The following is a 27,956-nucleotide window of genomic DNA, read 5'->3' as shown; positions in this document are numbered from 1 at the left end:
AAAGTACAGAAGTCACAAACATCAGAAAAATAACAAATATGTAGTAGTGTAGTGGAAATTGTGCATAAAACCAGTAAAGACAATAAGCAAAAGAATTTCACACAACTGGAGACCAGTCACAACACTTATGAGGATTATGAAAATATAGGTAAAGATGTACACAAATAATACTGTACAACTGAATTATACATTCAATAAGAATAAAAAAAAGATTTCTTAGTTAATTAGGGGAACCAAGCAGTATAAAAAAACATGTGACTAAATAAACTTTACAGCCTGCAGTGAACAGACATATCAGTTTAAACTTAAACAACGGCCAATAAGGAACAAAAAGTGTCAGAGAAGTGTGAGGAATCAGAGTTGTCACAGTGGTAAATGATGATCAATCACATCACAGTAAAACACACCATACTGTTCTGAAGCAGAAGGTACACATTTGAATGTGTATTAATGTGTTCAAACAAAGATTAGGAGATGAAAGGTTTTTACTTACAGGAAACTGACATTTGTGAAACTTGTAAAAATGCTGTTTCCTGCCGCTACGTGGCGCTAATGACTTGTGACGTTGTCCGCTTGGAGAGCAGCTTGTGTTTCCGGGATTATCCGGAAGGTCCGCGCTATTCACTGCGGCTGCGCGGACTGAGGGGCGGAAGCATATACGTCTATGGGGCTGAAGGAAATTCTACAGTAGTTAGCTAAGTCTGCTGTCAGTCTGCTGTTTATTGTGACTTTTTTGCCCAGTAACACGGTGAATGTTCCCTGCAGAGAGCATTACCGAAATGTAGGCTGCAGGACTGGAGGTGCTGTGTGTCGGGGCAGAGAGCTGCTTTAGAACCTTCATCCAGTGAACAATAATAGTGATAATATGTGACCATGAAGTGTAAATAGCTGTAGTCCTTGCTAGTTTATAATGCCTGTTGCTCCTGCCAACCAGGCCCAGCTGATTCGGTCCAGTCAAAAGGACGAATATTACCGAATCATCTTAAGAAACCAGGCCAACGACTCTTTTCAAACCCTTGCTGGTAAGTTACATTTCAGTATCATATTTATTATATTTATAATTTAGTGTCACATTGGGGAAGTTTAATTCACTTTTTAACTTTTTCATCAAGTAACGTGTTTTTAAAAAAGAAAAAAATAGTTATGCACTGAAAGAACTGCACTTTCAATTTTGTTGTTCTCATACAATGACAATAAAGATATTCTGATTCTGAGTTGGTCAGATGGGACCACTGGACATTTTTTGGGTTGCAAACCACAATCAGAAGTCCTGATTTGAAGAATTCAGCTTTGCTGCTGCACTAATGTGTACACACTGACTGAAACTATGCCAATATGAGGGTTTTTTTTTTTTAATATAAATCAGATATTATTATTCTTTAGTTCCTTATTTCACAGGTCATGTTAGAAGTTATCTGATGTGCACAGACTGATACAGCAACAGTATCAGTGGCATGTCATTCCCCCACTCTTCTAATCCACATTTCCTGTCTCTCTCTCCACTGTCCCATATAATAAAGGCAACCCCCCCCCCCAAAAAAAAAAAAAAACAACAAAAAACATACAAAGCTTTCTTTATCATTGTGAGAATGGAATTTTTTTCATTGAGATAGTTAGATGAGCCTTTGAGGATTCTCGAGGTACATTCAGGCCAGCACTAAGTGTTTTAAATGACCTTTGGGTTTTTTTTAGACAAACCAACAGGTATTAGCATTCACTCTTCTAGTGTATGCTAATACCCGAGGGGCACACGCTGAGGTTCCCTCTAAAACTAACTTAAGGAGCCATTGATTTTCCTGGCATGGACCGTTGAAGAACGGACACTTTATTTGGGAGGACATTTTTTAGCCCCCCACCAATTTAACATCTGGTATGTGTTACATTTCAAGCAATAGATGAGTTAGTTGTCATCCAAATAGAAGCTTATTAAGCAACTGTTCAGGCATGAAATATCTGCCATTTGTGTATGAAGTTCCATGCTGGTTTTATCTCCTCTCTGTCTCTCTGTAGGGTCCAAAAGATGGCTGGACTGGAGGAAAGAGATAGAGCTGCTGTCAGATCTTGCATACTATGGGCTAACAACATTCTCTGGTAGTTACAGTGCAAACAGTGAAAATCTCAATTGCCTAATGTAACATGATATCCTATTATTAGAGATTGTTTTGTGCTACTTTCTTCTCTCCAGGTTATCAAACTCTGGGTGAGGAGTACGTTGGCATAATCCAGGTGGATCCCACTAAACGTCAAATCCCTTCTCAGGTCAGACGTGGCCTCTTCGTTCTCTGCCATGCCTTCTTTCCTTATCTCCTGGACAAGCTCCTGGTGTGCCTGGAGAACGAGCTGGAAGCAGGGCAGGCGAGTCACCGCAGTGTCCGTCGGCGACAGGCAGTGTCTGGGTTGTGGAGCCTGGAGTCCTGGCTGAGGGAATGGGTGCAGAGGGCGGTGGGGCTGTTGTCGGAGCCCCAGAAAAGAACATGTCTGCCAGCTGTGTTTGTGATTCAGCAGGGTCTGACCCTCCTGCATAGACTCCACGTGGCTCTGTTTTACATCAGCGGCTCTTTTTATCACCTGTCCAAGAGGGCGGCAGGTATCAGCTATGTAGGTGATTTCATATGTATTAGACAGAACAGAGAAACATTATTTATAATTACAATTGTGTGCAAGAAATTGTGCAAGCTTGAGAAATGACATTTTGCTTATTTTACGAAGTGAAATGAAATAGTACAAACCCTTCTTCTTAAGGTAATGCACTGTTATTTTTAATTTCATGAACTGAAAAAAAGGAAAAGAAAATAATAAAGAGTAATGGTAGCATTTGGAAAAGATGGGGCAGCCCTTTACCACTAGTAGAGATTTGAACTTTAATAGACTTAATTGACGCAGAAGGATTGTTGGGCTGGTCAAGTTTAGCAATTGTCAAGTGATGACATTTCTGGAGCTGATAAATTCTCTAAGTCTTCACATCTCATAACACTAAACAACCATGGCTTCTTCTACCCTGAGATCTGAAATGTAACTAACTATAAAGCAGAGAAGCTTATATAATCAAAATAATAAGAATAGTAATCAAGTACCTTTAGCTTGAAATTTCCACTGTCTAAAAAAGATAGTAAAGGGGAATTTGAGACAAGATCTGTAGGAGCAAGAGAATTAGCATATCGGACATTAAAAAGATGATGCAAACCCCCTCGAATGACTGCCGGGGAGGCACAGCAAGGCTCAGCTGAGAGAGGAATGGTGGGGCATCATTCACTTGGCAGTGTTGATGCACAAACTGTGTCTACATTGAAGACTCACCAGCGGCAGTCCTTACCTGCTGTCTCCTCGCAAATGTCAACACCTTCTGCCAATCAGCATTTGGATCAGACAGAGTGGTTTTGGAAATATGTGCAGTAAAGAGAAAAAGTTCAAATTTGGCCTTAATCACTATTGCTAATTTTGAAGTTACAAATAGTAGCAGTGTTTGATGAGCAAAACAGCTTTCCTGCTGTTTAGCTTCAGGCTTGAAATATTTTTTGCTTTGGGGTTGTGTGGTACCCAGTGTCATGGGAAACACTGCACAAATACTAGATTCTACAAAATGTCAGCAAAGGTCTGAAAAGACTGCAAAAAATGATTGCTGTTGAAGATCATGAAATAAAAAATAATGGTGCATTAGCATTTGAGGAAAGGTTCATAATGTCAGGTTGTATTTATAAAACGACATATGGCCATTAGGAGGGAGGGATTCTTGCTTATATCAGTTTACACAGATAATTTGTACAGCATGTAGCTGTGAATTTGCTCTAGGAAAGGTTAAAAGGGTTAGTTTGACTTTTCTGTGGCACAGTTGGCCGCAATGTAAGTTCACAACTGAGGATGTTTTCTGGGAAAATGCAAATATATCAAATTGAAGTGACCTTTAATGATAATAGGCTTTACAATCCTCAGAAAGATGCTCACAAATCAATCAGCACAGCATGTACACAGCATATGTAACATATGTGACAGTTTCATTCTCATCAGCTTGATACAGATTTTCCAAAAAGCTCTATAAGCTGTCAGTTTATTCACATCACACTACTCATTACCATGTTTCAGCTCAATATATCCTGTTTATTATTGTCTGCGGTTCAGAATTTTGTAACTAATTTCAGGGTTCTGGACCTAAATTTAGACTCACACGCTCAAAAAAGTGCTGCATATGCAACCATTTTGGTCACAGTCTGGAGCTCTGTTTCATAACCGCTGTTAGAAGGTAGTTAATTGGTTGGCAGGCAGGTGACAGTGTGGAGTAAACAGTAATGCGTGACTCTGTTCTGGAGAGAGTTTCTGCCCATATTGCTGGTTTTCTGTTACATTCATATTAATGAAGGTGCAAATATTAGGTAAATGGGCATACTGTTGAATCTACACCTGTCTCAAACAGTTTCCACATAAACTGATCATCATGAAGGGCGGATTTACTGCTGGACTGTTGGATTAGAATCCAGTGTTTGTGTCCAATATACACTTCTCAAACTGTTCGTGTGTGTGTGTGTAGCTGCGTGTGATGGGCCTGAGCGGTGATGACACCACCATTAGGAGCAGCTACAGGCTGCTGGGGGCCGTGTCCATCCTCCAGCTGTTCATTACTGGGTGCCTGCAGCTCAACAACTTCAAGCAGAGGCAGAGAGCCCGCCAGGAATGGAAGCTCTACAGGAACCTCAGGTACAGGGCCAGATCATACCAATGAACACAGCTGTGGAGATATATAGACTGTCCATATGGACCCTATCTCCACATTTCTTCATGTCAATACAGAATTTTAGGTTAAAACCACTGATTCTAATTCCAAAGTTAATGTAGTGAAAAATGTTGTCAGTATTTTTAAAGGTCATCAAAGTCATTACAATTCATCACCTTTTGAAGCATGTCAGAAAACCTGTTGAGACATTTTTCCCTGCACTTGAACAGATCAGACAGCCAACAGTTTACTAAAATTCAGATTGTTTCTCTTGTTTAGCCAGAAATTGGTAGGTGAACCCAAAAGAATATCGGGATGTGGCTAGTGCTTGATGTTTTCCCTTCATCACTGATCTGTCCCATAAACCAGGCATTGTTGTAAAGGACCTGCATCATACCTGCCTCTGTACTGAACCCTCTGACCTGTATCTGTTTCTAGTCCTCAGCACACACAGAGCTCCAGCCCCAGAGCTGCACGCTGCATCCTCTGCCTGGAGGACAGGAGACACACCACCTCCACCCCATGTGGACACCTCTTCTGCTGGGAATGCATCACGGAGTGGTGCAACACTAAGGTTAGACTTATATCACCACTACCACAGGTTACGTTAGAATTTTGTTGATTAATTTCAACGCTCAGAGTCAACTTAAGCATCGCTGAAACTGAAGTAGCGTTGGACTTATGTGTAAATTTGGAATTGTGCTGAAGAGAAAAGGATATGTAGTGCATTGTTCCCCAAACTATTATTTCCACTAAATGTTTGGATCCTGCAGAGCCTTTATGTGGCAACATCAGTGGTTAGAATATGCATTTTGGAAGCTGCAGTGATCCAGAGTGCAGTTATTCTCTGTACTTGACCCTGTGCATGCTAATGTATAATTGCAAAATGTGTTTGTGTGTCATCACAACAGCCAGAGTGCCCCCTGTGTCGTGAGAAGTTCCAGCCTCACAGACTGGTGTACCTGATGAACTACAGCTAGGGTGCCAGAGCCTGATACTACACATACAGATATACATTGCTTTGCTGCTGGATTGTCATGCAGCTTAATATTTGCTCCTGAGGAACAAAACTGTTTCCAGCCATCACACTGAACTCATGCCAACATACTGTAGCTTCTTCAGGTGTAAACCCAACGTTTGTCTTTTTTTTTTTATTAATTGCCTCTCATTAAGAGAAGTTATTGGTTAAGAACTAAATTTTGGATTGTATCAGTCGAATCATGTAAACATTATTGAACATATGAGGAATGTTAAGAATTTCATAGAAAGTTGCTAATAATGCTAATAAAATTGGGGACACGTTCAGACATTTATCTGCTCAGTGTTTTATCTTGTTTAAATACTTCATTTTAAACACTTGCATATTTCTGTTGCTTTTGGTCAGAAACTCCATGATCTGATTCTGTTGTATGGTTAAATATCATTAAGCAAGTCAATTTAAAGTAGATTGGAGTGTCTCCATGTGAAGGACATTAGAGCAGCTCGCTGAGAACAGCTGATCAATTCCATTTGGACATCCACAGACCTTCACAGGACCGGTCTCCACCTTTGTACACCTCTTTATAATCATCTTCATGCAACATGTTTGTTGTCCTGCTGTGTCTTGTAATGCCAAGACGCCTGCACGCTGGGGTCAAAAGGTAATTCATGAGCTAAGGAATTGTTAGCCATCAGGTATGCGTCCTACTTTACAAAGCAGAGGGCAGCAACTACATAAATATATGGTGTCCTTAAAGCCTGGACACATAGGAAATAGGCAAAAACATATTTTCAAGAAGTTTCAAGACAACATTTTATTCTGTGTATATACACTGCTCAAAAAAATTAAAGGAACACTTTGAAAACACATATTTCAATATAGGGAAAAACAAACCGGATATTAGCATTGATATGGACTGGATAATGTGTTAGGAATGAAAAGATGCCACATTGTTTGATGAGAATGAAAATTATCAACCCCCCAGGAGGGCTAAATTCAAGACATTCCAAAATCAAAGTGAAAAACTGATGTGGCAGACTACTTCATCTTGCTGAAATTCCTTGGCAGCAACTCAAAATGGTATTCAGTAGTTTGTATGGCCTCCATGTGCTTGTATGCATGACTGACGATGCCGGGACAAACTCTGAATGAGACGATGGATGGTGTCCTGGGGTATCTCCTCCCAGAACTGGACCAGGGCATCACTGAGCTCCTGGACAGTCTGAGGAGCAACCTGATGGTGTCGGATGGAACAAAACGTTCCAAGGTGTTCTATTGGATTCAGGTCAGGTGAGCGTGGGGGCCAGCTAATGGTATCAGTTCCTTCATCCTCCAGGAACTGCATGAGTTCTCTTACCACATAAGACTGGGCATTGTCGTGCACCAGAAGGAATCCAGGACCACTGCACCAATGGGTCTGACAATGGGTCAAAGGATTTCATCCTGATACCTAAAGGCAGTAAAAATGCCATTGTCCAGCCTGTAGAGGTCTGTGCGTCCCTCCATGGATATGCCTTCCCACACCATCACTGACTCACCACCAAACCGGTCATGCTGAACAATGTTACAGGCAGCATAACGTTCTCCACGGCTTCTCCAGACCCTTTCATGTCTGTCACATGCGTTCAGGGTGAACCTGCTCTCATCTGTGAAAAGCACAGGGCACCAGTGGTGGACTTGCAAATTCCTGTGTTCTATGGCAAATGCCAGCCGAGCAGTGCTCATCCTGTTCCTCCATGCACAAAGGCGCAGATGCCTGTCCTGCTGATTGGTTGAGGACCTTCGACAGCCCTGTCAAGCTCTCCCAGACTAACTGCCTGTCTCCTGGAATCTCCTCCATGTGCTTGAGAATGTGCTGGGAGACACAGCAAACCTTCTGGCAATGGAACGCATGGATGTGCCATCCCGGAGGAGTTGGACTGTCTGTGCAACCTCTGTAGGGCCCAGGTATTGCCTCATGCTACCAGAAGTGACACTGACCCTAGCCAAATGCAAAACAAGTGAAAAACAGTCAGAAAAGATTAGGAAGGAAAAAATGTCAGTGGCCTTCACCTGTAAACTCATTCCTGTTTTAGGGGTTGTCTCATTGTTACCCCTCTAGTGCATCTGTTGTTAATTTTATGAACACCAAAGCAGCTGAAACTGACTAAAAAGCCCCTCAGTTACTTACTTGACCAGATCAGTATCCCACATGTTTCACTGATTTGATGCAATATTTGGATTAAAAAGTGTTCCTAAAAAAATTTTGAGCAGTGTATGTATGTATATATATATGTGTGTGTATACAGTGCCTATCATAAGTATTCACCCCTTGATGTTTTACCCTTTTATTGCTTTCATAAATCAATCATGGTCAATAAAATTTAGCTTTTCTAACAAAAAATTATTGGAAAAAACTCTTTAATGTCAAAGTGAAAACGGATTTCTATAAAGTAATGTTAATGAAAGAAAATTATATAAATGAAAATAATTCTTTGCATAATTATTCACCCCCTTCAAGTCAGTATTTAGTAGATGCACCTTTGGCTGCGATCACAGCAGTGAGTCGGTGTGGATAGGTCTCAATCAGCCTTGCACATCTGCCCACTGCAATTTTGCTCCATTCTTTGCAAAACTGCTCAAGCTCTGTCAGGTTACGCGGGTATCGGGCATGAACAGCCCTTTTCAAGTCCAGCCACAAATTCTCTATAGGATTGAGGTCTGGGCTTTGACTCGGCCACTCCAGAACATTTACCTGGTTCTTTTTTAACCAATCCTGTGTAGCTTTTGCAGTATGTTTTGGATCATTGTCTTGCTGGAAAATAAATCTTCTCCCAAGACGTAGTTCTCTTGCAGACTGAAAAAGATTGTCCCCCAGGATTTCAGTGTATTTTGCAGCATTCATTCTGCCCTCTATCTTTACAAGCCTTCCAGGTCCAGTTGCTGAGAAACATCCCCACAGCATGATGCTGCCACCACCATGCTTCACAGTGGGGATGGTGTGTTTTTGGTGATGTGCAGTGTTTGGTTTCTGCCAAACACGACATCTTGTCTGATGGCCAAAAAGCTCAACTTTGGTCTCATCAGACCAAAGAATCTTCTTCCACTTGACCATGGAGTCTTCCACGTGCTTTTTGGCAAACTCTAGTCGAGATCTAATATGACTTTTCTTCAACAGTGGCTTTCTCATTGCCACTCTCCCATAAAGCTTTGACCGGTGAAGAACCTGGGCAGCAGTTGCTACATGCACAGTCTCTCCCATCTCAGTAGCTGAAGCTTGTAACTCCTTCAGAGTAGTTGTAGTGGTCTTGGTGGCTTCTCTCACTAGTCTCCTACTTGCACGGTCACTCAGTTTACGAGGGCGGCCTGATCTAGGCAGATTCCTTCCATTTCTTGATAATTGATTTCACTGAACTCCGGGGGATGTTCAGTGCCTTGGAAATTTTTTTGTAACCATCACCTGAATTGTACTTCTCAATAACCCTGTCCCTGAGTTGCTTAGAGTGTTCTTCTGTCTTCATGGTGTAATGGTAGCCAGGAATACTGATCAACCACTCTCTGGACCCTTCAGACACAGGTGTTTTACAACTCAATCACTTGAAACACACCCACACCACTCAGGTGATCTTCATTTCACTAATTGTGAGACTATTGGCAACAATTTGATGGACCTCTATTGAATTAGACCATTAAATTAAAAAGGGGGTGAATAATTATGCAAACAATTATTTTTTTTAAATATAATTTTCTTTCATAAACATTACTTTATAGAAATCTGTTTTCACTTTGATTAGAGAGGTTTTTCCAATAAATTGTTTTGTTAAAAAAGCTAAATTTTATTGACCATGACTGATTTATGAAAGCAATAAAAGGGTAAAACATCAAAGGGGGTGAATACTTATGATAGGCACTGTATATATATTTAATAGCTATATTTAATCTATGGAGGCAAAAAAAAAAAATTGAGTTAATGAGATTTCCTATGTGTCCAGACTTTAGGGACAGCCTGTTGTATACTGGTACAAGAGAATTTATGTCACGTGATACTTCATCATGGGGTTTAAAAGTGGTGTAACGGCATAAAACTGTGTGAACAGTGTATGTGTCCAGGTAACACTGCAATTTCTTTCAGCCGCACTTCTTGCTGTTCACGCTTCATTTTTTTTTCTTTGCTCAGTGGTATTGTCTGCTCTTTCTCAATCCATAGATGGACACTTGCAGGACTATCTGATAAACTGGAAAATTAATTTGTTGTCCATAAACTGGCATCAGCTCCACTGTATTTCACACTGAAAATGAATGTTCCTTCAAGATATAAAATGTTTAAATCAGGGTCCTTCATGTTAAATTGTTTATGCTTTTTCTCTTAAGTAATGAGTTTGATGGAGGTACCTCAGGGGGTAACATGCACTTTTGCTATTTAAGGAATAACATAATTCTTAACATATGAACTCAGTCCTGACAGCATTGAAAACAAAAGTGCCCTACTTTGCAAAAAAACAAATAATCTGTTAAATGGTGAAATATCTAAATTTCAGGAGAAAAAATTGACATCAGTGTAAAATTCTAACAATTACCTGACCTAATACAATGTAATACAAAGTGAATTATCAGAATTTTGAGTTCAAGATGCCTAAAGCTAGGTCCTCACAGTCTGCATCTCGGCAATAAAACTTTACTCTAGTCAGCTGGAGTTGAAAAATAAACTAAACTCCTCATTAAATAGGATAAATTAGGATTGAATAACTAAAAAAAAATGAAAGCTGTGAAAAGCTTGCATTATTTACTTCAATACACACCGTTTATATAACTTGTTTTCCTGAATCTCTACTACAAATGTAGTGTAATGTAATGGGGTGAAATGTTAGCATGACCCACTCAGTAACAAGTACAAACATTATAAGTCTGGCAAGTTGAAAATCTGACATTTCACGTAAGCCAAATTTTAGGGATCTATATCTTCATTTTTTATCATTTAACACACCAGTCCTGATAAACACACCCAAATGTTGTGAATGAGGACACAACACAGTAAGTGCAGAGTAATTCATTGTCAAATAGCAGAAAACAATACAACAGCCACACGTTACAAAGAGAAAAATGGTTTAAATAATGTACACTCACCTTCCCACAACCTCTAACTTTTAACTCTGACCACATGGTACATCATGACATGAGCAGAGCATACACACAAATCTGAGCATCACTTGTAGAAAACAGCATACATGTCTTCAAGCCATCCAAACCTGCATCACTTTTCCTGTTCATGATTACATCATTGCAGTCTAAAACACACACACACACTCACACCACAAGTGGCATCATCAATAAAACAAGTCATTCCATGTGCTCTCTTGCTATAAGCAGACTCATCCGCTGTTTGGTTAAAGCATGCAGGGCAGGAGTATCCCAGCAAAGAAACATTTATTTAAAAAAACAAAAGACCCCTGCCATAGAATAAAAGCTCAACTGCATGTTTTTCTAAAAAGTGGTACAATGTGCTGTGCTTCATCTACAGACTACCTACATACACTATATAACAGACAAGGAAAAAAAAATCTCCAGACTCACTGTTATTAATGGAAGACCATTCCTGCTCGAAAGGGGGAAAGAGGCTGTCTTTAGTTGTCTATTCAAATATCTATGTAATCGTTAAATAGTTTTGACTATGATTATGGTAATCCTGTAAATTTGAAAATAGTCTTGGTCAACAGTTTAATGTATGTAAAGTATGTCAACAAAATTCTAGGAATCCTGACGTACATTTGACTTTGAGTTGAAAGCTTCGACATATATCCACTTTTTTCATAACTTGATTCGATAAAAAATCATGATTTTAATTGCAAAATGAGGAAGTCTATACCAATATTGCAACAATAAGTCATCATTTATCTTGGCATATAGTTTTGACCCTTGTTCTTTCCTTTCTCTGTACTCTTTGTTTCTTTTGTTGTTGTTTATAGCAGGAATGGATTTCCATAGTTACAGCACACCATGCGTGTTATGACAAAGAATCCAAATAAAAAAGAAAACATGTATGGTCCAGCTTTCATTCACACAAGCATCATCTTAAAACTACCATTTTAAAATGCAACCCCTCCCTCAAAAACAAACAAAAAACTCTCCACAACACCATAAAACTTAATTTACATTCATTTTAAATGACAGCATTTTGGATATTGTGTTCACTGGAAAATGTTAAGCCCTGTGCTTGTAAATGTACAAAGTAACTCCACCACTTGATCTTGTCTGTGGCATTGTGGAGTTAAGATGTTAAATGTCTCTTAAAAATAATATTTTTTAAAAAAAATCACACATTCAGAATGGCAGCCTAACATAGTAATGCTAAAAGATTCTCTCCATCAGTGGCCATCACTCTGGCCTCAGATCAACCGCAATGCTATTACACATCCACACAGATTTCAAACAAAGACATTATTTCTCTGAATTTTAACTAAAACAACCTATTGTCTTGTGAGTGCAGTGCTACCGACTGAAACAGAACTGGAACACAGGCCTGGCAAAGAGTGGTATGTTTCCACATCATGTAATGTTCACATCCACAATCACATGCAGCTACTTGTTATGAAACCATTACTTATTCCCACAAGCTGTAAGTAAGTTGTTTCTCCATTTTCCAGCAACAGTTTTTATCTGGATCAATCACAGAACACACTGAGCAGTTTTCACGGTGGTCAATTATCTATTCAGGTTCTGTGTTTTTCGGCTACAGCTAATTGGCACCATCCAAAACAAAAACCTTGTATCATGCACACACTGATGTGCAGACTGGAGTGAGTTTCAACAGATTTTTTGGTTAAATGTAATTAACAACCAATCTCATAAAGTGAATGGTTCCAAGTCAAGACATTAAGTATCACCTCATGCTATGAAATATTTTCTGTTTTGATCAATTTCAAAGTTGACAGCTCAATCAATAATTAAGACCTACATTGCCACCAAACATTACAACTGCAGACATGTACAAGCAGCAACATTTGGCAGAAAATTGCAACCATCATAACAAACAATCCTTTTGAGTAATTTTTAAACAAAAAATCATTTGCTGGTTCAAGGCCCTCAAAATACTTCCCCCCCATTTTTCCTTGTTCCAATATTTTTCTACATATAATACTTTAAAGTTTCCGACTGTTTGGACAAATAAAGACGAGAACGTCACTTGGGACTTTCATTAATTGTGAGAATATCTGGCAGATTGATCATTTCAAAATTGTTAGTTGCAGCTGTACAATAAAATAGTCAAATGTAGATTGTTGGAGGAAAGGTGATTTTAACTTTGAGATAACCCTTTCACTGTGTCAAACTCAAACTCCCAATCCAAACACACAATCTAATGAGCTGGAGGCCTGACTGTACTGGAGGTTCATCCACACCACTTCGTTATTTAAGGTGTTTGAACATAAACGGATCATTGTCAAAATGTAACAAGACTCTTGTGTTTGTTCCAAAAAAAGCATACTTCTCATATATTCACACATTTCAACAAGCAGAATTTGCAAATCTCGAATCTATAAAAGTACAACTCTAAGTTTACAACAAGTGACGTGACAGAGAGATCAAGCAGAAACATCATTCAGCTCACAGTCTTTGGTTAGGTTACCTTAGGAAGCCAGCAGCACTTTAGAGAAGCCTCAGAGTGAGATCTTGTTGGAAATAACAAGAAACATTTGGACAGAATCCCTGAAGAGCACCTGATTCACTTCAAGTAACAACGCAATGCAAAGTCTGAGTTGATAAGTCAACATAAAATGGTAAAAGAAGTGAAAGAGCCCTTGGAAGGTCTGACAGAATGGTGCTGGTTTATCGACAGGGAATGTAAATGATGCTGGTATCAGAAGTAATGACATCCAACTGCATCCACTGGTGCAAAAAACAAGTGGATAGAATTACTTGAATCCCATTTTCAGTCATTGTGAGAGCAGGAAGAAGAGAGGTACCCTCGGAAGCATCGAAGTGAAGACCTGCAGAAATGAAGACAGCAAATCCTATGGTGTAATGGAAATCTATGGAAAGCAAGGGATGAAAACAAGCCCCTTTATTATTTGCAGAGGGCTGAATGACAAGAACTCCTCATCACTCCGGTAACATAGAGCAGAGTCACAGTTCTCCTTTCAGGGCTAAAGTTCCTCACATAGCAGGAGGTCGGACAACTCATTCAGGTTTCATGGGGGTGTCGGTTAAAAGCCAATCTGAAAGTGTTCATCTCTTCCCTGACTTCATGTAGGACGGTATGGCTCCTCTAGCAGTCAGGCCTTCGAAGCGTTTGTAGGTGTAGTTGATGAAGACCCAGTCTTTGTTCTTCAGATCTGCTTCGGTCTGATTGGACACCTGGGTGGCTGGGGAAGAAGAAGAATGAACAGGTGTAAATCATTTCAGATAGAACAACAGAGGTACAAATTAGATAGCATGTTAAAGCAAAAAGGGGACGAGTACTTGTTGGTGTGAGGATATCTGAATCAGGGAATTCATCAAAGTTTGAGGTGTCGTCAATGCTTTTGATGTTAATGGGAATGGCAGCAGGTCTTTCTCTGGAAAAAAAAAATCAGTGAAGTAAAGGAGTCGAGTTAATGAAGTCAAAGAAAAGATCTTTATCAGTCACCAAAGAGAAAATTTGCTTTTGATAATCTGAGCTGGCAGACGTGTTGAAGTGGCTTTTCTAAACCAGGTGGAGGTCCAGAACAGCTCATTTGGGTGGCCAGCTGAGAGTGGCACGTAACTACGAGTCAGGTAATATCATAGACTTGATTTTACTTTTTTGTAGTTGTAATAACAGAACTTAAAGCATTCCTTATCTGGTTCTTACCACATGCTTTTTCTGTTTTCCTTTCTTCATCACAACATGTGAACCACAGTATACAAGAGGGGTGACCAGAAAGATATTGTAATATTCTTGTTTACAAACTCAACCATTTTGAGCTGTTGAGATCTGTTCATTCAGGATGTTGAAACACATCAAGCACAGATCACTATGATTCTCCATAAGAGAGAAGTGACATGTTAACACAAACCTTGTGTTTATAGCTACAAAGTAACAAATATATATTGCATTGTATATGAAGCAGAGAAGAGCAAAAATGAACTAAATACTGAATACTAATGAACAAGATGTATTAAATGCAGTCAATCCAACTATCGGTCAGGTCAATTATTTTAAAGGATTAAAGATCATGTGCATTTTCAAATGTGAACCCTCCATCTGTTGAATTGTGCTTCTTTTTCTCAACAACTGTTCATCAACTTCACACTTGGTATGCATTACTGGGGACCCAAGAATTGAATTTTAAAAAAAAACATACTAGTCTGGGAGTTGTTTCCCAAATTAGTCAAATTGTACTCATTTGATAACATGACTGCTTTATCATCATTCCTACCTGATATGATCGTAGTCTACCCCCTCAAAGAAAGAATTGGACTTGATCTCCTCCACACCTACAGCACCGATCCTGTGCTCTTCCTCACAGCAAAATCTGCACACAACATGTTCACTTAATATCATGCATATACAACTCAGCAGAAGCCATTGTAGGGGTTACGTGCCAGCAAAACATTTTCGCATTTCCAAACAAAACAATATTGACTTATGGACAATATAAATGTTAACATACAAAAGAGGTCCGGCCACCTAAATCAGTGACTAACAAACTGTTGAATAAATTACTACGATACAAGTGAGACTGATGAAAGGTGAATAGAGATGTGTTCCTGCCTGAGGATGAGGTCTTTGGCCTTCTCTGATATAGGCACTTCTGGGGGAAAGGTAAGCGTCTCACGCCAGTTCATCACTTTCCTGTAAGTTTCCTGAGGTGTCTCTGAGCAGAATGGAGGGTAACCTGCACACAATGAGGACAGCAAAAACACCAGGTTTCCTTTATACAACCTCCAGCCTGCACTGGTCTAAAACTACTCAAGGTTAAAAAAAATTAATAATTTTTTTTTTTAAAAGTGTTGCATCGAGCCTCTTGTTCAATTACCTATTAACATCTCGTACATGATGACACCCAGGCTCCACCAGTCACAAAGCTTGTTGTATCCATTCTGCATGAAGACCTCTGGAGCGATGTAGTCTGGGGTTCCCACTGTGGAGAAAGCCTGACAGAAACACAAGTGGGGGACAACAGCAAGTGAATGAGAAGCCATTTATTTTGTGATATATTTTGTGGCAGAATGGAAATTAGGTTTATTTCTGTCAGCTATGTTGATGTGAAACACTTGACGAATGCTATGCTGTGATTAAAATGCAATGTTTCTGCCGTCTTGTAACAACAACATATATTGATCTCGCCTGCAATTTACTTTGAAAAATTATTAGAAGTTTGTCTATAATTAAAAGTTGAACCTTAACACATGGACCATATTCATTATTAAAGGGGAACTTCGTTTTTTTCAACCTGGGGTCTGTTTTCATATGTCATTTCATACATGTGAGTGATGGAGACATACATTTTCGACATAGCTCCAGTATTTAGCCAGGCAGGCAGCATAGCAGCTCAGCTAGCGAAAAGTATGGGGCAACTTGCCCCCCCGCGTCAAAGTCCGCCCTAACGTGCTTTTTGCCCCACACTGACCGGCTCAGATAGTCTCAATGAGTGTCCCACAACATACTAGAGATGAGAAGTGAACGAAAACCTCCACATTACTTGGCGATCGCTATTTGTTGTGGTCTGTATCCAAATCTCGGGACGCTAGAAAACAAATCTCGTTCCAAAATCGCGCGATAGCTCGCGCCAAAACACCAGTGGGGGAAACAGCTGTTTGCCTCAGGTGAAGAGAGACGAGTGGAGCGATTTTGTGTCAGATTACAGAACAGTTCTTTTTTCTAAACCTGGTAAAACTAATGGGTCGTCAGTGCGCATTTCCAAGTTGTGGCAACAGAATGGTGCGCTACACTTCGCGCAGCTTTCACAGACTACCGTACTCAGAGAAGGAAACGCTAAAGTTGTGGCTAAACATTTTACAAATGGACCTTGAAACTCCAGTTGATGCACTTCGACGTAAAAACCTTGGTAATCTGTTCACTTCTCATCTCTAGTATGTTGTGGGACACGCGTTGAGACTATCCATCTATAGTTGCCCCATAGTTTTCGCTAGCTGAGCTGCGAAGCTGCCTGCCTGGCTAAATGCTGGAGCTATGTCGAAAATTCATTTCTCCATCACTCACATGTATGAAATGACATATGGAAACAGACCCCAGTTTGAAAAAAAACAAAGTTCCCCTTTAAAAAGCTTTCCTGGTGAAATAAACAAGTTTACAGTGCCCTCCATAATTATTGGCACCCCTGGTTAAGATGTGTTCTTTAGCTTCTAATACATTCAGTTATTTTTTCTAAATAATATAGGACCACAGTGAAAAAAAGAGGAAAATCCAGCCTTAAATTCAAGTGCATTTATTCAGTGGAGGAAAAAAAAAAAAAAAATCACACATTAAGAAATAATTCTTTTACATCAAATCATGTGTGCCACAATTATTAGCATGCCTGATGGTAATACTTTGTACAACCCCCTTCTGCCAACAAAACAGCACCTATTCTTCTCCTATAATAGCCTTGCCATGCCAGACCCAGATCTGAAGACACAAGGGTCTAGGACAGGGGTGTCAAACTCAGTTCCGGAGGGCCACTGTCCTGCATGTTTTAGATGTCTCCCTCTTCCAACACACCTGATTCAAATGATCAGCTTATCATGAAGCTCAGCAGAAGCCTGATAACGAGCCTGATCATTTGAATCAGGTGTGTTGGAAGAGGGAAATATCAAAAACATGCAGGACAGTGGCCCTCCAGGAATGGATCTTGACACCCCTGGTCTAGGAACTCTCAACAGGGAGGGAGGCGGGCTAAAAGGTTGTCTTTCAAATCACTCTGCAGCAATTGGGTAGGTATACAACCAATCAGCGCAACGAATAGGCTGACGTAGTTTCTAGAGTGCCGGAAATCAGAGGATGCGGTAGTTCGGTGAAGCCTTATTTATACAGTCAATGGGTGAAGCTCAAGTGTATTGCAGACATGTTAACAGAAAGATTATTCAGAGTCGGTGCTAATGGAGCTCAACGACTGTTGTCGTTTTTTTTGTCGACCCTGGCAGAGAATTAAATTCGTTGCCGTGGCTAGGCTAGTTGTTTCCGGTTGTTTCTGTCAGAATCGTCGCGCCTCTGTCGTCACTTAGGTAAACCCGCCTTCTGACTCTACACTTCATGGTGATTCGTCGGCCAGTTTTAGGAACATCCAACCTCGAGGCTTACCGAGGGTAACTAGACCCACCCTGGCAGAGAATTAAATTCGTTGCCGTGGGTTGTCTAGCGCGGCTAGGCTACTCCTATAATACATTTTTCTACAATTTTCAGTGTGAGAGTATGCTTCTGCAATAGAAATTGAATTTATTTTAAGGCTTTCAACACATCTTAACCAGGGGTGCCAATAATTATAGAGGACGCTGTATCTACTATGTACACACAATCAGCTGGAAAGTGAGAATTCCTTTTTTTTTTTTTTTTAAACAGGTTAAATTTTTTTTCATTTTGTTCGTTTCTTTTTTTTTTTTTTTTTCGAAAGAAAACATTCATACCTGCCAACTTTTGAAACCTGAAAAGCCGAGTAGTCACCCGGGATCCAGGGGCCGCAGGCCCCGGTAGGTCCAGGACAAAGTCCTGGAGGGGGCTTCAGGGGGGCAAAGCCCCCCCCCCCCGACGCCACATGATTTTTAGCATTAAATCAACTTAGAATGTGGCTAAGAATCATGTTTCCATGTTACTTAAACTGTCAATTCATAAATGCTGATGTAAAAGATCAAGGACAAACTTAATAATATATAGCCTTTCAGAATGTTCCTTTAATTTGACAGGTACTAAACTCAAAATATCACAGGCATCCAGATCACATTATTCAATATTGTGATGACATTTCTCATTCTAATAAACAATGTTTTGATGTTTAACTTACCATAAAGTCATTAGGAAATATTACCTACTTCTATTCATGAAAAGATATTTTTGGAAGTTATAACTTGAATACTTATACGCACACTTATAACAACATTACTGACTTATCAAAAATACCTCACTGTATGTAAAATAAGTCTTGTCATTTCAAAGCGTAACATTCACAAAGAGTCTGCACACATCAACAGTAGAGTCAGCACATTTTTCACAACTAGACCAGTTACTATGAACTTCTTGTTGTGCTGTCAGCTGTCAGAATCGAAGTAAAGCAGATGATATGGCAGCTTTGAGAGCGACCAGGAGGAACTTGCTTTGTTACCGCGGCTCAACGTTTGGTTATGAAGACACTTTGAGCCGGAGAAGGCGCCAGGGCAGCTGCTCGAAATGATTTACTTAATACTGATTTCCTCGTTCTCCGGAGCAGTCGTTACGTTGATATTACAGTTCCTGCTGATATACCGGAGAAGCCCTGAGCCAGTAGGCAGGACAGTGCAGTATGTCAAAGTAGTACCTGATAACGCATTGAAGGATTACTTTAATACTCAACATGCCGAACCAGGCCAGCAGCAACAGGACAGCACACCATCTGCTGCATCCGTGTCCGGCAGGCAGCAGGAGGCAGCCCCAAACAACAGCCGCCACCGCCTTCTCAAAGCGAGCCCATTGATGCGGCCAAAGCAGAGACGTGCAATTTCCTAAACGCTATCTTTCTGTTCTTGTTCAGGGAACTCCGAGACACCCCAGTCGTCAGACACTGGCTCACCAAGAATATTAAAGTGGAATTTTCAGGAGCTCCTGCACCGGGTCTGCATGTACATACCGATGTTGACATTTGTGTTAGTAAACACTGCAAGCCGTCTATATTAGCAGCATGCAGTGCCGATTGTTTCTGTTCTAAATTTAGATACGGTTCTTAGCGATCTCGTGAATGTGTTTCATGTTTTTGAATATTTTTTGATTGATTGCTATGTGAAAATCCGTATTTTGATTAATAAAACCGTAACCCGGAGCGGGATCATGAAAACCGTACTCATTACGGCAAAACTGGAGTAGTTGGCAGGTATGAACATTTACAGTGCCATGGATCCATTTGGACAATTAATGCCAGGTTTGTCCAACGTACAGATTTCATCCAAACAAAAGGTGTATTGAGATACAATACTCACAAATAATCATAAAATGATTTGTTTTTGAGAAAAGCAGTTAGACCTCTGGTGACAGTAATATAATCCCTATGCCTTTTACATTGTGTTGCATGTATGCCGTATATAATATCCATAATTGTGAAAAAAAATTTAGCTCTTGCTATGTGACTATGCTATGCTGTCAAAGTCCAAAGTGAAATCAGATATTAGACCTACCAGCTGCCTCCTGTTCCTCTTCCAAGTCTCTGCTTTCCTCTTGGAGTTCATGTTCTGGAAAGCTGTCACATGATTGATAGAGTAAACACCTAAACTCTTTTCAGACATGGAATACACAATATTGCTGCTTCATCAAGCTGTAAAAGTTAATGTTTTCTGGCATTCATGCATTGGTCACTTATGTTACTGCGCAAGTCTCCTAATAAATTACACACTATTTTGACATGCAAAGAGCTGTCGTATGTGCACCATATCTCTAGCATCTAACAAGCCTGACTCAAAAATACAGGAAGTTACACACAGCATCGAACCCTTACAGTCCTGCTAAGCTGTCTGGTTAACTCATCGTCAGTGTGAAGAAAGAGCAGCAGTGAGGATGAGGACAAGGCTAAGACTGTAGGTAAAGACCTTGAATGACCAACCATTGTGGAATCATTCCTGCCTTATTCTGGCCAGAAAATTGTCTTACAAGTGAGGTCAAACTTTTCAATTATAAATGTGAAAATAAAAAGTCGCATGCAAGTTACAAAAGAAATAAATAGATTGGGTTGCCTGACTTTGCTTACTGAGGTCACTGGGCAGGCTGTGGTTCAAGTTCTTGTAGAACTCAGTACGATGGGCCCTCTTCAACCCAGTACACAGACCAAAGTCAGACAGCTTCACATGACCCTGGAAACACAAAACACACTATTCTAATTACTGCAGCACACAGCAAAGTACATAATAGTTAAACAACATTAGCAGGCAGTCAGGCAAGAATAGCTTGGCACATTATCTACATAAAGACTAAATTGATATATACATATAACAAAGTTCTTGAGAGGGTAAGAGGAGGGGCCCTGTAGCATAGGAGTTAAGATTCATTTATATTTCTGCATAACAATTCATACAGAGTCGGTGCAAATGGTCGACACTGCAGTGACACTTATACTTGTACACTGGTGTGTTAGTGTCCTTCTGGACTTCTCTTACTGTTCAGCTGTTAGCCAGCAGTGTGGTTTCTACACTGCTGTGCAGAATTTTGTTTGTGCAAACAGTGGCCAGTGAAAAGATGCAGATTATATTGGACTTCAAGCTAAGAGTGAATTTCACTAAAATTAAATTAGAATGATGGCTTTCCATGAAATAAAACAATCTTAAAATCAATTAACCCAAGGCAGAAATAATGAAACTGGACGCAATCGCAGTGAGTGAAATTAAGGTTGACTCTGCCTCACCCTTGAATCCAGCAACAGGTTGTCAGGTTTGATGTCTCTGTGGATAAAGCCCAGCTGGTGGATGGAGTCGATGGCCAGCACCGTCTCTGCAATGTAGAACTGAGTCGCTTCTTCTGTGAGAGTGTCCTTCTTCATCAGCAAGGTCATCATGTCGCCTGCACCACAGCAACAGAAACTAAGTCACACTACCATTAGCAGAACAAAAAGGTAAAAAAAAAAAAAAAGAGTATTTCTAACAGTCCCTGCTGTGGGAAGACACCTTTCTGACAGTTTACAAACTCTGGGCTGGCCATCACGATCACACAGACAAACGCACAGTTGCTTCAAATTTTTAATATAATTTCATTCATAAAACAAGAAAGCGCAAGTGCATCATGTACTAGTACACAATATTAAAGATTAGTACCTCTCATTTCACAGGACTTGAAACATTTTAGCCTACAAAAGCTTTCAGGATAACATTCAAAACCATTTAAGTGTTTAGCTGGTTTGTGCTCCCATCAGCACTGCAGGGTTGAGGGTCATACCTCCAGGCAGAAACTCCATAATGAGGTAGAGGTTCATCTTATCCTGGAAGCTGTAGAACATTTTGACCACCCACAGGCTGTCTGCCTCTACCAGAATGTCCCTCTCAGCACGGATATGGCCAACCTGGAGACAGACAGGGACACACACAGGTTCAAAGATGTCCAACAGATGCAGGAGCATTTGCATTTGCAGATGCAAAGCAGTTTCTTCACCTGTTCTTTCTCCAGCATGTCAGCTTTTCGGAGGATTTTCATAGCATAGACATGACCAGTGTCTTTCTTCTGCACCAGCCGAACCTAGAGGCATAATGTTGACAAAAGTTTACACCACATTGCACCTTGTATGTACTTGTTGCACTACTTTAGGCAATTACATTACATTTAAGCATTACAAATAAATTCTTACATCTGTTCAGCATTGTGCAATATCCAGAAGTGTTATCTTCCATCTGTGATATCATACCAAATATTGTTTTATGTTCATGATAGAGGTTTCTGTTCTTGACTGATGAATTTAAGCTGCTCTTCCTACAGATTGCATGCTAACATATTTAAACAGACATGCCACACTGCGATAGATGACACAGTACGTTCTACACTGGATGCCATTGTCACACTGCAAATATTTGAAAGTGTGTTGATTATCAAGATGGGAAATGTTTGGTTGATATTTAACACTTCCCTGTTGGGAGCAAATAGGCACACAAGAATAATGTTCCCAATAATTATGGAAAAGCTTTTACCTCACCAAAAGCTCCTCGGCCAATCACCTTCAGGGACTCAAAGTCTTCCAGACCCAATCGAGTCCGTTTTAAACGTAGAAACTCTGTCTCTTTCCTTGCATGCTCAGAACGCCGAATACGTTTCTTCATAGTACAGAAAAACTTTTTAGTGCATCATTCAAAACAAAGGAAGTACATTATAAAACTGTAAGAAGCCTGTAACAAGAAACACATCTTTAAAAATATATTACTGCAAAATTATGAATTGAATATTATTATTTTTTTACACTAATCTCTCAAATAAAATAAGGGCTGACATGGGTATAAGGAAATATGAAGAATCATGACAATTACGTTTATCGATCAACTTGTATAGTGGGCAACACTTGCTAGGACAATCATAACTACTTACTATTCCTTCAAACGAAATAAACATCATGAACCTTTCAGCAATATTCCATCTGACCTTGAAATCTAACCAGCACTGTGTCACAGACTGAATTCTTCAATACTGCACGAGAACAAGCTGGAAAAACCGTGCAGCTGTGTGTTTAATGTTTACCTCTTCATCGGCCAAGCCCTCCTGATCCATCACCTTTTCCAGTTTTTGCTGCCTAAAGACATTATAAACCAATAACAGTGTTCATCACTGTTTTATGACCACAAGTATACAGCCTAACTACTACAAGCATATCCCAATATATCAGTTAAGTTGACAAGATGGTAAAAAGTCTATAGAGAATAAGAAAAGGCCCTGTACACATTACTGATGCTACTACAAATGCAAACATTATGATAGAAGAATCTCACTCATGCGAGAGATTTGTGTTAGAACTGCAAACAAAATTCAGGCGGTAGCAGCATATTTGCACAGCAAACCGTTACAGTAAAAATTAGAACAGTGAATGAGGAGCAGAGTCAACTGTAAACAAACTGACATATTATCAAAAGTAGAAAAATGTTGAGGTTTACTTGTGAGAAGATATTGTTGCGTTACTGAAATCTTTTTTTTTTGACAGAGTTTGTCCGATAATATTGGTACAAATCTCCTCATATAAAGATGAAACATGAAAAAAAAGTCCTTTTGGGTACATCAAATTATTGGCAAACTTGTCAGTTTCAATGCTAATTACATTCTTAAAATGCTCCATTCTGGAAATACAATGTACTAATTATAATCAAAAAAATTTGTGCACCATGGAGTGCTGGAAAAAGCCAGTGTGTAGCCACTGAAAAGTGGTATGGGTGTAGACTGCAGCTTGTGGATATTACCTCATCTCCCTCTCCTCGTGCTGGGTGATAAGGTTGCTGTAGAAGTTCTCCAAGGTCACTTTGGCCATTGTGACCCGCTCCTTGGTGTGGTTGCTCATGGAGGAGCACGAGCTCTGGCCAGTCATTGCCATGCTTTGCCTGAGAAAGACACAAAGATGATAAAATAAGCAGAGAGCCCAGTGAAACACGTGTCCATTCATGCTCTTGTCAAAAAGGTTAGGAAAAAAATGGACATCTGAAGATAAAAACTGAGGTGGAAAAATGGAGGCCTGATGGAGGCCACAGAGTAAACTTGGAAAAAAAAATCTGCTCTATCAGAGGTCAACAGTGCAAGCATTTCACTCATGTCTGAGATTAAAAATAGTGTGTGCCAACTGTAAAATGCCTTTGTAAGTGTGTGTGGGAATAAAAAGTATGACAAAAATCTGCCCATGAAGTCTCTTTTATTAAATAAAAGTTAATAACCCAACAGTGACAATGTCACTGAACCAGTAACTCTGCTTTCATTTAAAATCTAAGCTAAATACCAAATTTAATATCCTGATACCGCCGTAGTGAATGAATATTCGGATATTCGGGTCCAGCCCTAATGGAAAGTTGACTGAAAGGGAAAAGTGTGGTAGGAAAAGGTGTACAAGCAACAGGGATGATCAGAGACTTGAGAGGACTGTCAAGGGAAGTCGATTCAAGAACTTGGAGGAGCTTCACAAGAACTGAGGCTGGTGTCAGTGCATCAAGAGCCACCAAGGAAAGATGTCTGCAGTAAAGAAGCTACAACTGTCACATTCCTAGTCTGTGCTTGCGCTAGCCATTCGCCACTTCTCCATAGGCGAAGCCTTCCTCAGGATGGCGAAGCCATTTTTAGGATGTTTAGCCACGGTGGCGAAGCTAATTTTGCCTAATAAATGTGAAAAAAGCGTTAACTTGCAACTTTTTCGTAATTTGCCGAGCGATAATCAAAGAAAATAACAAACCGCGTCTCCTTTACTGAACAGCGCTACCAAGTATAACCGGATCAACCCGAATGCTTCCGATCATTAACAGATGCACACTGTCACGTGTCTCGTCTCAGCCAATCAGAAAAAAGGATTCGGACTACAGCTCTCGCTCTCTGCACCTGGCTTACTCCATTTCCACCAATACCCCTCCCCCTTTGCTACACACACACACGTGCACATACACTTCCCTCATCCCCAATCCCCTGGTCCTTGTGCATCCCAATTTGTTAACCCATGCATTTTTTTCTTCCTGTATTATTGCTATTCAGGCCTTCAGCTGCTATTTGGCTGGCAATTAATTGGTCATTTCATTGTTTTTGAATCTGTCCATTACTTTCTCAATTGAGTGATTAATCATTTGTTCTATAAACTGTCAGAAAAGGGTGAAAAATATATTGTATCAGTATTTCCCAAAGCCCAAGATGATGTCCTCAACTGTCTAGTCTTTTGTCCACAACTTCGCACGCCGCAGTACAGATACTGAAAAAGTGTGGCTAAATGTGGCTAAACAAAATTCTAGCACTTTAGCCGTAGTGGCTAGAGACAAATTTTCCCTAGTGCAAGCACAGCTAGTATCAAGACGCTCCTGAACCAGAGAACATCAGAACCGTCTTACCTGGTCCAAGGAGAGAAAGAACTGGACTGTAGCTCAGTGGTTCAAAGTCCCGTTTTCAGATTTGAGTAAATTTAGCATTTCATTTGGAAATCAAGGTCCTACAGTCTGGATGAAGAGGATCAGAATCCAAAATGTTTTAAGTTCGGTGTGAAGTTTCTGCAGTTTGCAATGATTTGTGGAGCCATGTCATCTGCTGGTGTTGATTCACTGAGCTGTATCAAGCGCAAAATCAACACTGCGTCAAACTGGAGATTTTAGAGCACTTCATGTTCCATCTACTAAGAAGTTTTATGGAGCATTTCCTTTTTCTGCAGGAATTAGCACCTGCCCACAGAGCCAAAACTACTACCAAAAGGTTTTCTAACGACGATATTAGTGTGTAAGTATTGAGTGAATAAATGAACATACTTCTGTGTTTCATGACTAAAAACTGGCTAAAACTGACAAAAATGTTGACTAAAATGTCACTAAAAACATGTCTGTAAAGAAAATAAATACAAAAAGTAGTGAAAAGTGAGTAGAAACGTTAACACTGCTAACCAGACTCTTTCTGTACAACTAATAACTACTTTATTATTGAGGTGTTGAGCGCCTCAATAACCAAATAATAAAGGATTACCAATATATAATTTAATTATTCAATTTGAAGCAGAAACTAACCAAATTAAATGTTTTGTACTTTCGTCTAATTCAAATAATTTCTGTCATTCTGATTTTCAATGTCTCCTCATATGAATTTAATCAAGAAATTCACATTATGTAGTACACTTTCATTGTAACTCTACATTTGTTTATGAGGACTGAAATTTTTCAACTGGGAAGCTCGACCTATCTAAATTACCTTACTGTAATGGTAAAGTAAACAACGCCAAGTAGAGTTCTGAAAAAATTGGAACTATGAAATGTTTGTTGGCCTAGAAAAAGAGGAAGGAAAGCAATTTGTTCTGCTGCCTGTTCAGAGCAATGTTGCCAACATTGTGACAATGCCGTTATGAAGAAATGATGAGGCAATCTTCTTTTGTGCAAGCAGTGATGCCGGAATTGCTCTGTGAGATAAATGGGGTTTAGATGCAAGCTGTGCTTGAATGTGTTTCCAGATTGAATTCACATACAACTTAATTATAACACATGAACTGATCACTAAATTGGTGTATCGTAAATGTTGTAGTGGTGGACATTTATACTTGTAGCATATACAATCCATTTGATATTTTGTTAGTAAGTACGACAATAATAGTAAATCAGTTAGTTATTTGACAGTTCTGCTGGCCAGGAAACGGTTAAGAACAGAAAGATGAACTGCAAAACTTTTGATTGAACAGAGAGTTACATGAACTCAGGCGGAGAACTTGAAATAGTGACAATGAAAAACGCATTTAGCCCTTAGCGTCAAGTTACATTTATACAGAGACTAAAATACGTCTTGCTCTGCTCCGTAAAGAAAGGAAAAAAAATAAAGAGACTACTTAGTTTGACGTTTGTTGTTAGTCCCTTGCCAAAGACTGGCCCTGCCAACGTCAACAACACGTAGTTCATTTCGGCTGCAACATAGCTCCAAGTGCCCCAAACTAACAGTTTCCAAAAGACCGAAGAATTGTGGGAAAATAATAAGTTAAACCAACACTTAAAGTATTTAAGATTACATTAGCTGATATATCTTATAGATTTTTTAGTTTTCGCATTAATCTGTAGCTTCATAAACAAATGCCTTTACCTGCTAACATTAGTTAGCTAGCTAGTTAGCTATTAAAGTTCGTGGTTACGTCAAGTCCGCCGTGGCCAGTATAAATAGTGCCCAATAATTCCTCCAAAGTAAAAGTCAATCCTATAGAAAGGTCACATATGTGTACAGTTCTTAAACAAAAATATTTTGAAAGCAATGACCGGAAAATCTTGGTATTTATTTTCATCAACCTGACAACTTTAAGTTCTCCGAAGCAAAAAGCTAAGTGAAAGTTAGCAAGTCAACGTTAGCTACTTATCTGCTAAAACAGAGTCGTTTGTTTATAAAATAAAGCACCATATAACAGAGCATTTCACAATTCATTCTGTTGGACAATTTACTAAATGAAGCCTTCAACATAGCGACTTGTAGTCCTTTATTTCCGTGTTTCTTTAGTTAGTCTTTGTTCGCTTACCTAGGTCGAAGGTGCGGTATTTGCTCTCTTGCGCCTCTTCTTCTTCTGGTCTAATGCGGAAGACTTAGAAGCAGCAGACACGGATTGCTGCCCACCACAGGTTATAGGTGGAATTTTATTCTTCTTCTTCGTCCTCCTTGTAGTTGCCAAACAACGAGTTGGTACATTACCGCCACCGACTGGCGTGGAGTGTGGATAAGATTCTAGGCTCGTACAGCTGTCGTTAAAACTCGATTCTGATTAAAAACAAATTAGCCTAAGATACAGAAATGTTATTTGAAAGCACTAATGTCTGTTAAGAGTGTCTATATTATAAAATTTTGTCTGAAAGTTTTATTCAGAGATTTTCTAGCGGCCTCATATTTCTGACTGTGCAGGAAAACGCTTTAGTTTTTCTACTTTCCCACAGTAGTCACATCTGCCTGCATTATGTGAGCCTATTTTGAATAGTATGCTGTTTTGTGCTCTGTGTCAAAATCTATGCATTGAT

General features: G+C 39.7%; 2 protein-coding genes across 4 annotated transcripts; one reads left to right on the top strand and one right to left on the bottom strand.

Annotated features, from left to right (window-relative positions):
• The first annotated feature begins 611 nt into the window (after positions 1 to 611).
• Positions 612 to 6,018, top strand: pex10 (peroxisomal biogenesis factor 10). 2 transcript variants are annotated; one of them, XM_022209650.2, is made up of 6 exons: positions 612 to 1,022; positions 2,011 to 2,091; positions 2,186 to 2,598; positions 4,523 to 4,689; positions 5,144 to 5,279; positions 5,617 to 6,018. In XM_022209650.2, the coding sequence occupies exons 1-6, from the start codon at positions 911 to 913 to the stop codon at positions 5,683 to 5,685; spliced, it is 978 nt and encodes a 325-aa protein (XP_022065342.1). In that variant the 5' UTR covers positions 612 to 910; the 3' UTR covers positions 5,686 to 6,018. The 2 variants fall into 2 exon arrangements, with proteins under 2 accessions (XP_022065342.1, XP_022065343.1); XM_022209651.2 differs by having other exon boundaries at positions 613 to 1,022; positions 2,186 to 2,355.
• Positions 6,019 to 10,694: 4,676 nt separating this feature from the next.
• Positions 10,695 to 27,590, bottom strand: stk38a (serine/threonine kinase 38a). 2 transcript variants are annotated; one of them, XM_022209654.2, is made up of 14 exons: positions 27,467 to 27,590; positions 23,715 to 23,852; positions 23,005 to 23,056; positions 22,464 to 22,586; positions 21,934 to 22,017; positions 21,721 to 21,844; positions 21,194 to 21,348; positions 20,534 to 20,645; positions 19,977 to 20,038; positions 15,656 to 15,773; positions 15,391 to 15,514; positions 15,056 to 15,151; positions 14,118 to 14,212; positions 10,695 to 14,020 (listed from the first exon to the last, which is right to left on the bottom strand). In XM_022209654.2, the coding sequence occupies exons 2-14, from the start codon at positions 23,843 to 23,845 to the stop codon at positions 13,884 to 13,886; spliced, it is 1,413 nt and encodes a 470-aa protein (XP_022065346.1). In that variant the 5' UTR covers positions 23,846 to 23,852; positions 27,467 to 27,590; the 3' UTR covers positions 10,695 to 13,883. The 2 variants fall into 2 exon arrangements, with proteins under 2 accessions (XP_022065346.1, XP_022065345.2); XM_022209653.2 differs by having other exon boundaries at positions 20,543 to 20,645.
• Positions 27,591 to 27,956: the final 366 nt, after the last annotated feature.

The sequence above is a fragment of the Acanthochromis polyacanthus genome, chromosome 6, assembly GCF_021347895.1.
Source record: "Acanthochromis polyacanthus isolate Apoly-LR-REF ecotype Palm Island chromosome 6, KAUST_Apoly_ChrSc, whole genome shotgun sequence".
In the NCBI taxonomy this organism is placed as follows: domain Eukaryota; kingdom Metazoa; phylum Chordata; class Actinopteri; family Pomacentridae; genus Acanthochromis; species Acanthochromis polyacanthus.
Note: the sequence above shows the minus strand (reverse complement) of the source record. Positions and strands in the feature narration are given on the sequence as shown.

Bases quoted from the DNA above. Each gene is read 5' to 3' on its own strand.
- pex10 (XM_022209650.2), top strand. From the start codon at position 911: ATGCCTGTTGCTCCTGCCAACCAGGCCCAGCTGATTCGGTCCAGTCAA. The intron at 2,599-4,522 runs GTAGGTGATTTC...GTGTGTGTGTAG, and splicing joins GGGCGGCAGGTATCAGCTAT to CTGCGTGTGATGGGCCTGAG. The intron at 4,690-5,143 runs GTACAGGGCCAG...ATCTGTTTCTAG, and splicing joins AAGCTCTACAGGAACCTCAG to TCCTCAGCACACACAGAGCT.
- stk38a (XM_022209654.2), bottom strand. From the start codon at position 23,845: ATGGCAATGACTGGCCAGAGCTCGTGCTCCTCCATGAGCAACCACACC. The intron at 21,349-21,720 runs GTATGACCCTCA...GCTGTGGTGCAG, and splicing joins TATGGAGTTTCTGCCTGGAG to GCGACATGATGACCTTGCTG. The intron at 14,213-15,055 runs GTAGGAATGATG...TTTTTTTTCCAG, and splicing joins GTAGACTACGATCATATCAG to AGAAAGACCTGCTGCCATTC.